The following is a 12,593-nucleotide window of genomic DNA, read 5'->3' on the forward strand; positions in this document are numbered from 1 at the left end:
TTCTGTTTCTTTGCTTCGGTCCTGAATGAGTAATTAAATGCAGTAAATTAACAACTTTTTTTTGCCTAAGCTATACAGCACTGTAACTGCTGGTGCAGATAAGGCCTCGTTGCTCCTTACCTGTCTGCAAGACTGATAATGGGACAAGTACAACCTAATGAGAATAAGCCACCCCGCCAGGACCCCAATCTGATAGCAATGCCATGATGCTGTGGTAATAAGTGGAAGGGTAGCATGTTCTGAGGTTTAGGACCAATGCAGACCATGGAAAATTTCCATATTTTTGTAATGTATAAATAGGGGTTATGACACAGCAATTGTATAGAAGTTGAACAGAATGTCCCTTTTTTCCGGTCTAAAATAAAGACAAGGTCTGTTGTTGCTCAAGACAATGTTAAAAACAGCTCCTTCACTCCTTCAATAAAATGGCAAATTGGTAATCAAATGTACAGAATTTAGTGAAGTAGGCAGTTAGATTTTTTTTTTTCTGATTTCTGTTAATCTATTCATTTAGACAGCCCATTTTTAACAAGTCAGTGATTCTGTTTTACATCTTGCATCTTGATTCACAAATTGGTGTTAATTGCATTTTTTTTTTTCTGTGAAGTTTCATTTATAAGGCTATGTATTGTAAGTCCACGTGTACAAATTCAATTTGTTGCAGCCAGCCATATTCAGCTCATAAAATCTTTAATCGGAGCGAGTTGTGTATATCCGATTGAAATGATTCTTGCACTGTAAAAAATCCAACTTTTGGAAAGTTTTACTAAGCAATGTAAAAAATAGCCTGAACAAATAATTTTTAGTAGGAGGAGTCAGTTTAATTTTTTGTGTGAACTGAACAAAAATAGTCTAAACATTTCGCTAGAATGTTTTGTTTACCTTACTTAGATACTCAAGTATTTGTTCACAACATATGCAAATGTTCTCCCAACTTTTCAAACTGAGTCATCTGAACAAACAATTTTACATTGAACAAAATTGCACAAGTTCCCAGCATGCATTGTAGCTTGAAAGCATTTTATGTTAATTATGAAAATAATATCATTGTTTTAAATTTTACTGGCTTAATTTATGCTGCTGCTGTTGTCACTGTCAATTAGCTCTCATGTGGATCAGAGTTCATATTTTTGCTGATTTAAAATTTGTTGATCCTCACCATGGTTGAGAATCGTGTGCTGAGGTACTGTATATGTGTATCTCAGTGCAACTTGTTCAATACATTTGTCTATCAGCATAAATGTTTGCCTTTAGTTTTAAGAGGCAAATACTACCCATATTATGTAGGAGGCTTTGAAAATAAACAAAAATCTAAAGGAAAGAGGATTGTTAAAAAAGATTAACATTGCTAAATGCTAAAACAGCTTTGGTTGCTCTGAGATATCTTTTATCACTCAGTAGACTGACATTTATTCATTAGATGAACTAAAGTTTTTAAGTTGTCGGTTGCTAGTCGAGTTAACTTAAGTTGACTGCGACAGGTTGCCTTATTTTTTTTGAGTTAGGTCAACTTTATATATATATATATATATATATATATATATATATATATATAGCGTGATTCAACGAGTTGTTGATTTAAAAAAAAAAATATATATATAGGCCTATTCCTAAACATCTTACATGATGTTATTATAGATCTATAATATAAAGTAACATAAAGCTGCCATTGAGATAATCGGGGTAGTTGTCATTTTTAATATTTCACTGACATCTGTGAGGTAGTAAGGGCGTTTTATGCGTTGTAGGCTAGCCTAATTTTTAATATCGCGCAAGCAGTTCACCTAATTAATTTTAAAAATGAAAAGTGTCTATTCCCTTATACGTTTCTATTCCATGTCTATTCCTGATCTGTGTTTACGTATAGGCTATGTTGTTGTGGTCCTCAGGGCGAACCTGTCATCCTATTGCAGGATAATTCAACTTAAAACACCGGAGACAGTATAACACTCAGCTCAGCTGCCCAAATGCTCTCTTGCTGTTGCAGCAATATGTGCTCATTATTATTCTGAAGCCGTATACAGTCTTAAAGAGCCGGGGTGACCGACACGCACCATCATTAGCTGTTATCACGCGACCTCCACCTGCTGCTTGTTGCCTTCAGATGACCAGTCAATGATCTAAAGAGGCTATCCTGTGTGTTTGGGGAGGTGGGGAGGTGTTGGACTGGATTCAGAGATTTGCTGGATGGAGGCAGGGGAGGGTTGGACTGACCGCTCCGCTCATGTGACAGTCTGATACGGTGCGGGAAGCATGTGCGCTTTGCGTGTTGGACCGGTGACACGGCGGCTTTGATGAGCCGGTTCTGCTGGAAGGAAGAGGTTTCGGACTAGTCCCCATATAGGTAAACCTAAACACCTTCTTCTCCAGGTTATTTAGCTACTGCTTGTCGTTGTTGGTTATTGTCTTGCGTACATTATGACATCGGTTATTACGCATTGGTACTGTAACTTACTCGATTTTGGAGTCTCTTAAAATCATTTGTGAACATGGCATTATTTTGAAATGATTTTTGGGGTTTCCCAGCCGGCATTACACTCCCATGAAAGATGCTGTAATCGGACTGTTCAGTGTCTTGATGCGTAACTGATGTTCTACAGAGTCATGGATAGCGATGCGAATCATACGGAATCGATTCTGGTTCCCAAACAGTTCCATGAACGATTCTTTAGTAATTTTGAGAGAGAAATATTTAGAGAATTCGTATTTTATTTACTGCCCCCAGCAGTCTCAAAGGATGGGACATTTTTACATTCCATCATACAAAGCGATCACTAATTTTCTACAATTTGTAACATTTCAAAATGTTCACAGAAACATAAGAAAATGCCATTTTTATGCGATTCTTTAAAAACAGATCATGATTTATTTATTAAAATATGCTACTAAACAAAATGTGGTAGCATATTTCATTCATAATTTGTTAATTTTATGAAAACAAAACTCAAAATGTGTTGTCATAACTAGTCAGTAGCCTGACATTGGTTTAAGTCTTACAAGCCCTAAGTAGCCTACATTTTAACACAGGAAGGGAAATAATAACTTGCGGTTCAGTAAGTGTTCAAATTAATTCAGTAACCGCTCCGACTGATTCATAAATGTCATCAATTCAGTGAAAGATCCTGAGTCATTCGCTGAATCATGAGAATCATTACACAGATTATTATTTACTAATGTATTTATTTTAGTAGGCTACACTAAAAATACGTATTCACAATATTCATTTGGAAATCGGACTACTAACACCTCTCATATGTTTTTGATTCACTGAAACATAGCCAGTTCAAAGGAGTCATTCGTGCAGGAATCGGACCGCGCTGGTGGCGCTGTGGAGTCAGGAGCGGTGTTGATGTGCTGAACAGAAGTGCAGGAGTATTTTAATAACGTTTTTCTGTCCGCAACGACGGAAAATACACACAGACGTCATTAAAATCGGTCGGTTCCGCTGTTGTTTAAACAGAACCGAACAAGAACTAGTTATTGATTCCCAACCCTTCTTATAAAGTATAACGTCTCACTCATAAACTAACATTTGAATTGCTCATCAAGCCAAATTCTCTCTCTCTCTCTCTCTCTCTCTCTCTCTCTCTCTCTCTCTCTCTCTCTCTCTGTCTGGTCACACACTCTCTCTCTCGGGGTATCAGCCTTTATTTAATGTGAGCTGCCGCTGAAGGAGAGTTGGGGACGCTTAACGGTATTACCAGCCGTGAAAGATCATTGATTGTGTGTTTCGTTGTCAGGATTCTGAGGATATAACGCAGATAAACATCATGTTATGCTACAGGCGTCTTTGATCGTTTTCCATCATATTATTATCAGGTAAGAGACATCAGAGCTTTTCTCACCCTTCCTCTGGAATATTTGCCTTGGTAACTCACATGGCTGCACCTGCACACAGACTGTGATTTGGGGAAAAACATGCTAGGATGGTACATTTTGATTTAGTTTCACACACTGAGCTATAGATAGTCTAAAGACTAGAGATAAACTGATAAACGGTTTCACATTCTGCAGATATTAAAACTTATGTAGCCTATTGTTTGCATAAATGACTGGAGCTTTTATCAAGCAACTTTTCATTCTCAAGTGAGAAATGAATTTTAAGCTTAACAACAGGCCAAAAATGGCATCACTTTTAATATTATTATTTTATTATTATCTTTAATAATAATGCATTTTAGGTTTTACTCTCGTAGTCTAATGCTATGTCAGAATGAAGTAATATGTCAGAAAAAAAGTGATCGATTCTGCATCACTTATCAGCCATTTTGTTAAGCAATATTGGTTATAAAAAACAATAATGGTCGATTTCCGTTCCAGATCTTATAGCTTCAAACATCCTTCTTTTCAGTTTGGTGGCATGCAAAAAGTCCATTCTGGAATCTCAGGTACCTTAGTGGTTTAGGAACATAGCTTACATTAAATATATTAATTTGATCATCATAACCATTTAAATTAATCCTAAATTATTTGAATTCAAGCTAGAGTATGAATCTTATAGATAGGCCTACTCTATGTGACGTGTTTTCCCTGGGAATCCAACCTATGACCTCGACATTGACCATGTTGTACTACAGGAACACCTGTACAAAGGTTACAGAACAGTGATTGTTTTCTTTACGCTGGGTCTCATTCATTAATATTCAGTTCTAAATAATGAGGCAACTCTCTTAAAGCTTGAGGCCGTTAGAAGGGGTTCTCTCCATAAAGATGCTCCATTTGTGAGCGCTGAATGTTCCTTTTTTGTGTGTGTTGGAGGACCCACAAAACAGTAAATGTTTAGAAGTGCGGGGTCATTAAAAGTTGGTCGCCAGAGAGCATTGTGAATGGAATGTTAGTCAAAGTCCTTAATAGAGCACCCCCAACTATAGGCTTTGTTCTACAGGACAATTCCCCACTGGTTTGTCCAATGGGGAGGGAGAGGGAGGGAGCAGGGTCTCGGGTCAAGTGGCGAGACACAGACATATGTAGCTGACAAGTTGTCCAGAAAGGGTCACCTGGGATGGGGCCGCTAAGCAGTGAGTGTCTTGTGAAAAGTGGAGGAGTATCTTTGATTCATTGGGTCAAAGGGCGACACCTTTTACCATCCATTGGTTAACTTGCTGCAGGGCAGCATCCTTATCCGTGTTCGTTTTTCTCTAAATATGGCATTCTTTAAAAATGACCTAAGTGTCTGTGAAAAAAGACAGCCTTGTTTATTTTTGTTTAGTTTGCATGGGATTTCGTTGGTTACAGACCAAGGTAAAAAGCCATTTTTTCTTCTTTTGTGTTAAGAAAATCACCTTACTTTCTTGAATTTTGCTTACAGAAATGTAATTATATTGTATTATTTATATATTACTTTCTGAAAGCTGAATAAATAAGCGTTCCGTTGATGTATGGTTTATTAGGATAGGACAAGATTTGGCCAGGATGCAACTATTTGGAAATCTGAAATCTGAGGGTGCAAAAAAAATCAAAATATTGAGAAAATTGCCTTTAAAGTTGTCCAAAGGAATTTCTTAGCAATGCATATTACTAATCAAAAATTAAGTTTTGATATATTTACGGTTGGAAATTTACAAAATATCTTCATGGAACATGATCTTTACTTAATATCCTAATGATTTTTGGCATAAAAGAAAAATCGATAATTTTGACCCATACAATGTATTGTTGGCTATTGCTACAAATATACCCGTGCTGCTTATGACTGGTTTTGTGGTCCACGGTCACATATTACTTTTACATTTTTTTTTAATCAAAGTTAAAACCTACCTTTTTGATTTGGCATATTATCAGTGATAAAGTTTTACTGCACTGTTTTTAGTTATTATTTTTGAACTTGTCCTATTGTTATGTTTTCTATTGTGCAGCACATTGGTCAACCTTGGTTGTGCTTAATAGTGCTATATAAATAAAATTTACATTGTGTGTGTGTGTGTGTGTGTGTGTGTGTGTGTGTGTGTGTGTATATATATATATATATATATATATATATATATATATATATATATATATATATATATATATATATATATATATATATGACTTTCAGTTCATCAAAGAATCCTGAAAAAATCCACAAAAATATATTAACCAGCACAACTTTTTTCAACATTGAAAGAAATTATTATTTCTGAAAGATCATGCGACACTGAAGACTGGAGTAATAGCTGCTGAAAATCTCAGGAATAAATTAAATTTTAAAATATATTAAAATATAAAACTATTATTTTAAGCTAATAATGTTTAGTAATATTACTGTTTTTACTATATTTATGATCAAATGAATGTATAACAGATGAATATAATAAACTTTCATCAAAAAAAAAAAAAAATACTGACCCCAAACAATTCAATGATAGTTTATATAATTTGCATAGATTGTTTGTTTAAATAGATTTAAATATTTCAAAGAAGACATTTTAATCTATTGTTTTTGGGGGGTGATTATGGATGATCCTCCATTATCCTCTTGAATCGGGGTCATTTCAGAGTGACAGTAACCAGACCAGGACAACAGCGTATCAACTGTCCTGTGGTGTCACCTCTGGCCACACCAAACATCACTCATGTGTCAATGGTTCACTTATCATCATAGCAATCTGCCACCAGGCTTCCTGCAATCTTATAGAGTTACGTCAAAAAGGAAAACACACCATCCCAATTAAAAACAGTCAACATCTGGAAAAAATTCAAGGTCAAGCAGGAAGCCTTACAATCTTATCAGAGAGTATCCAGAAAGAAAGGACAATGTTTCCATTCTCTTTTCTCTCTCTTCCTCTTTTAACCATTCCCATATGACCCATGGCAGAATGGCACAGTGTGGTATGGAATGCGTCTCATGTCTAAGTATTCTAGATCTCGAGTACAGTAGGTGTTGTGAATGAACTCAGCACTTCCATGCTCATAGAACCCAGTAGACAGGAAAAACCCGAACACACAGGCGCAACGGAAGAAAAACAACCAGTGTTCTTTTCCTGGAGTGTGACATGCTCTCCTACGAATGCCACATTACATTAGCGGCTTCAGAAATGTGTTTCTTCGAAGCCAGAACAGAACAGAGGTGGATATTTCTGAGATTCGGTAAATTAGGTTATAAAGGGTTAGTCGAGATGTCCGTCACTGTCTGATCTTGGACATTTCTTCCCATTTCTGTAAGACTCTGATGATTCTATCAGCCTGAAAGGTTCAGTTTCGGTTAGTCGAGCTGAACATTAACAGGAATAGCAAATGGAAGGAGACAGTAAAGTTCTCTATTTCAAGGAACAACTCAATTCAGTTTTTAAAGGGATAGTTTACCCAGAATATAAAATTATGTTCATTCTTTTCTGCAAAACAACACACTTTAGTACCCTAGTGAAAAATAAATGCATTTATTTCATGCTAAGTATACTACAAATGCATTTACATATTTATGTACTTAATACAAATACTTTTGGTATATACTAAACTGGTTTACTTGAAGTTGCTACGTTGGATCAACTAATTATGTACTTAATGCACTTTAATTGTACAGAAGTAGTGCTGAAGTGCAACTATAGACATACTGAGGTATATTTGATTGTGCTAAAGTGGAACTATTGCAAGTGTACTTTAAATATCTTGCATTTAAAGACCAAAATTATGCAAAGATCATATAATCCTCATCAATAGTTACTTTAAAACCCATTTTAGGCTTAATAATAAGAAATATGCATTGTGCACAAATTAAAAATAATTTTTAAATCAGTACGTCTCGAGCGATATGGTAGTAAATAAGTTAATATATTTGAACTATACTTAGTATGAAATAAATGTATTTTAAATATATTACTTTTTTACTAGGGTATACTTGTAAAAATATGTGCTTTGAACTAAAACTTTTAATTATAGCATTATGAAGTGCACTGTTTACATGTACTACTTATAGTGCATTAAGAAACAGTCATGGTACTGTTTTTAAGTGGCCTTTTATTAATATTAAATGCGAATAAAAAAAAATATACAGTAGCACACAAGTAAAATGGGATAATTGTTTTGGAGCTTGGCAGCCATGGTTCCTATTCACTTTCATTATGCAAAAAAAGAGCAGCTTCAACATTTTACTAAACATCTCATTTTGTGTTCCACAGAAGAAAAAAGTCAAAATGATGTTTAACAACATGAGGGTAAACTATTAATTTAACCTAATTTGTGATAGTGTTTTGAACTGCTTTGCAACTCTAGTATCTCAGGTGAGTTTGATACTCTGAAATATTGAACACACTGTTTAGAATGCACAAAGTAGCGCCTGCCTACTTGGATTTCTCGATGTACTGACATAGCAGGTGTCTTAAATTACCCACAGGGCAGTGCTGAAAGCAACAACAGGTCTTCCCATGTCCCCGTTGGCAGGAAGGGCAGCGGGGGACAGGACAGCCGTGGATACAGCCATTACGGCGATTAGAGAATGAGCTAGGGATGGATGAGGAAGATAAGAGGGAAAGGGGGAGCGGGAGGAGGAGAGGACTGATGGAGCGTGAAGTGTGTGGGGGGAATTCCTGGAATTCCATGACTGCCGCCACTCCGCTTTGGATGCTGTTTCCTGATCTTGATACACCGCACCTTCGGACACACGCTTAGATGTTTTCATGTTTCCAATTATACTAAGAAGCTAATGCAAAATAATGTTCTGGACTGTCCCTTTTTTTTAAAGTCATGTAGCTTCTGTTTGGCTTTACAGCAAGGGTTTTATCAATTGATGGCTTCAGGCTGTCAGAGTGAGTTGCTTGGCTTGCCTCTGATCAAAGGTCCTCAGCTTTATTTGGCACTGCTTATTCCAGACTGAACAGCCACTTCAAACAAGGATTTAATAATGTAATAATGGGCATGGTGGTTCTATTCATCAGTATGAAATGTACCCAATGCAATAATGCTTGTAGTGACTCAGAAAAGTGCTTGGGCACATACCGTACAAAATGTACTGTATCTTTGCATTGTAGAACAAAATATATATATAAAAATAAAAAATCAAGTGGCATTTATTTTCAAGTAATATACCACAACCACACTTTTCAAGCTAAAAAAGCTTTTTTGTTGTTGTTGTTTTAAGTGGACGTAATTACACATTGCATGCATGTACTATAGTAATAACAGTAAATTATGCATATTTGCAAGCAGCTAACGCTAAACCCAAAACTTAACCCTATATTAAATACATGTCATTAATAATATTACTCACTGCTTATTTGTGTCCTTACACTGTACCAACGTCACCTTAAAATAAAGTGTTGGGTTAAGACTAAAATGGGCACTTTCTAGTTGTCAGATGTTCCCAAGGTGATGAACACAGTGTAAATTTGAGGGGATCTGATTTCATAAAGCCAGTTCACACTGCACTGACAGATGCAAAACAACACCAACAGTCTTAAGACTACAGTATATCACTTCTTAGACTTTCCAAGACCCAACAAATGGTGATTCAACATGTTCATTTGGTGAAAACAAGTGCTGATCAATGACCGGGTAACACACTGATCCGACAAAACCCAATGAACATGTCCATTGCTGTTTGTCCTTATCTGTCCATGGAGTGTGAGTTGACTTATACTATTCTGTTAAAAAAAATCAGTTTGACACCAGATGGTTATTGCAAAAAAAAAAAAAAAAGACTCAGAAGTTAGTTCTGAGATAAGCTCTAATGCTATTTGCCATTTGGTTTGGCTAATATTCTGTATCATTATATATTTTTGTTGCAACATGCATTTTTAAGTGTGACTTGGCTGCCCAAAATGCTTAAATACCTATTTTTAGAGCCACTAAAGACAGATACTAAATGATCATTTCCAATGTCTAATTCAAATAAATTAATTAATAAATATAGTCATTAGGAACAGTGTCTGGAACATTTTCAGCATGCTTTTTGGCATTTTTTAAACATGCATTTTTAATGACCTGGCTATGATATTCCAGTCTTGAGGTTTGTTCAGCATAGGCTACTTAAGAAAACCTTCAGGGTGGATTTTGTCAAGTCTTGATCCCCAGGATTGGCTCTGTTTAATTTTCTTGCTCCCTCACCTAATTTAAGATTTTAAAATCCCTCTAAAGGAGATTTTATGCTCTGAAGGAGAGTTTAAATCACTTACGAAACCTCCTTTGCAGATTCTCCTGTAATATATCATAAAACAAATGTTCCTTCAGCATCTCCTTCAAAATGCTGAAGTACTCAGACTTCAAATTAAACATTAAACTTCAGAAGACTCATTAAAATCGAATGCAGAGTGCCTCATAATAGCAGCAAATGAAACCAGAAAAGTGGATTGATTTTTTTGAATCTTAAAGAGAATAATAAACAACACAGATGATCAGAGAGAAACATTCAAGGTTGTACCTAGGATTGTTTAGCATTGTAGTTATGTGGGCCAGATGAACAAGGCTAATAGGATTTATTCTGACTGGAAAGGGGGCGAGGGAGATTGGGAAGAGGGAGGACATCCCGCCTTTACCTCCTGTTGCTCAGTAGCCCACCCAGAGCAGTCACATGATTCTGGCAGGTGTCTAGCACTGATTAGACCTTTAGAAGTGACCAAACCCAGCAAGGTCCACCCAAGCTACAGGATTATATATGGACTTAATTATAAACAGGTCAGACCCCTTGCTAACAAGCTACCTTAGAAATTGCTACTAAAATGTTGGTGAAGGTGCTATTAGGCTTGATAATACCTCATTGATGTCATAGTAGCTAGCGTGTTTCCATATCAATTATCGTTCATTTTAGTTGTAAATAAAACAATTAAATTCAATTTATAAAGAAATGGGTTGGTTTGCAGTTTTTTGGTTATTTGTAATGGTTGTGAAGATTTCTAGTGAATTACATCAGTGGTTTTCACTAAAATGTCTTTCTTCATGGTTGAATCTCACAAAATGTTAGTCATATTTCATCCCAAAATTGAAATAAGAAATAAAATTTTATAAAGCAAATTGTGCAAATTCTCAAAAATATACAATTCTCTCTATATTATTATGATTAATATCATCATCAAAATCAGCATAAATAGATTCACTAGATAAAATGTTGCCATGATTTTTTCTGATTTTGTAATGTCTGTTGCTTGACAAGTTTTACAAGCTTTACGCTCATGTGATGTTTAAATTGATTTAGAACAATGATATTCTGGTAATATAACACAACCATTTGATAATGGTTTACATAAACCCATTCTTTCCTTTTTTTTGTTTTTGTAACATTATGAATGTTTTTACTGTGACTTTAGATCAATTTGATGCACCCTTGCTGAAAAAAACAAAAATGTATTAATTTCTTTTAAAGAAAATTAGTTTGGAGTAATCAGGCCTCTTTAAATTCTTAAAAGAGATCCTAATACGCTCTTAAGGGCTTTGTATTAAGACTTTATTTCAAGTATCAACACCAACTTGATCACTAACTTAAGCCTATTAAGACACCGTTAAATTGGACGCTCACATTAAGTACTTTAAGAAAAAACAAACATTGTTCTCTCTGTCCTCCACCTTTGCAAATTCTGCTTCATCCAAATAACAAGCGTCATTGAACACATTAGACTTTTTGATCATTTTGTCTTGTTAGATCTAGAGTTTAATGTGAAAGACAGAAAAGCTGATAGTCCTGATGTACCTCTGATTAAATGAATCTCATCTGCCGAGCAGTGGGGGGTTTGCTTAAGCTTTCAGAAATCTGTTTTCGTAAAACTGGCTTAATGTGATCTTGTTTTATTATGTCAAATTTTCATTATTTTGGAAGAGCCAGATGTTTGCATTCTGGTCTAGAACATGTAAACATGTCAACAACTACCACTGTTTGGATTGTTTTTACGCGATATTTAAGGGCAGTTAAATTGGAAATCCATGATACCACATGATATTTGTGTGCATCCAGCATACTTGCTAATAACTGCCTCCAAGCCAGCCAATCAGATTGGAGCTGATGATTTCAGTCTTTTTTGTGCGCATTATGCATCTGATGGTTAGTAAACTCATCAGAGACTGACCCTAGTGTTCAATCTAGCTAGTTATGTAGCAAAAGCAAAAAAAAATTAATTCATGTTGGACATGGTTTTGAACATCTTGATCTTCAATGTTTATTTTCGCTATCAGATAAGGAAGGAAAAGACAAGCAAGGAAAAGAGAAAGAGCCATTGGTGTCGGGTAAACTAGTCCGAACACTAGGTTCAAATTACAGGTCATCACAGGTCCCCTTTCAAGCTGTCTTCCTGTCTTTGTTTTTTTTTTTATTTCTCTTTTGTCACACTTTCCTAGGTAGTCAGTAATCAACAAACCCTCATAAGAAAGGCCAAAGGTCAAAATATTTTGACCTTTGCCGAATATCATAACTAAACTACCATAACTTTTTTTTTTTTTTTTTTCTGCCTGTCCACGTTTTTTATTATTTAGTCCTTTCAGAATGCAACATCAGGTAAGGTGACCTTAATTACTACATACCTTAATTGTACATTTATAATTAAATTACATTAACAAGTTTAATTTCAATCGTACATGACCTGCTATAAAACTCATATCCAGACACCCTCATTTTAGTTAATGCGAGGTGTAAACGACCTACAATAAATCTGTGGTTTTGTCTCACTGCAGATATTTTTGTCTTGAGATTTAGT

The 12,593-nt window shown here is 35.4% G+C and overlaps 1 protein-coding gene across 5 annotated transcripts in view; it reads left to right on the top strand.

Annotated features, from left to right (window-relative positions):
* Positions 1-2,166: 2,166 nt before the first annotated feature.
* The window catches only part of tmem108 (transmembrane protein 108), a 62,848-nt gene continuing 52,421 nt past the window's right edge, over positions 2,167-12,593 (top strand). Inside the window, exons 1-2 of one of the 5 annotated variants that reach the window (XM_058765700.1) lie at positions 2,167-2,344; positions 3,741-3,819. Coding sequence is in view for 1 of the 5 variants with exons in the window: in XM_058765698.1 (XP_058621681.1) it covers positions 5,145-5,241 (97 nt within the window). In the remaining 4 variants the exon portion in view is untranslated. Of the gene's footprint in view, positions 2,345-3,324; positions 3,436-3,634; positions 3,820-4,983; positions 5,242-12,593 lie in introns of those variants that run through there. The other 4 variants (XM_058765702.1, XM_058765703.1, XM_058765701.1 and 1 more) reach the window with 4 other exon arrangements.

This window comes from Onychostoma macrolepis, chromosome 24 (genome assembly GCF_012432095.1).
Source record: "Onychostoma macrolepis isolate SWU-2019 chromosome 24, ASM1243209v1, whole genome shotgun sequence".
Lineage (NCBI taxonomy): Eukaryota > Metazoa > Chordata > Actinopteri > Cypriniformes > Cyprinidae > Onychostoma > Onychostoma macrolepis.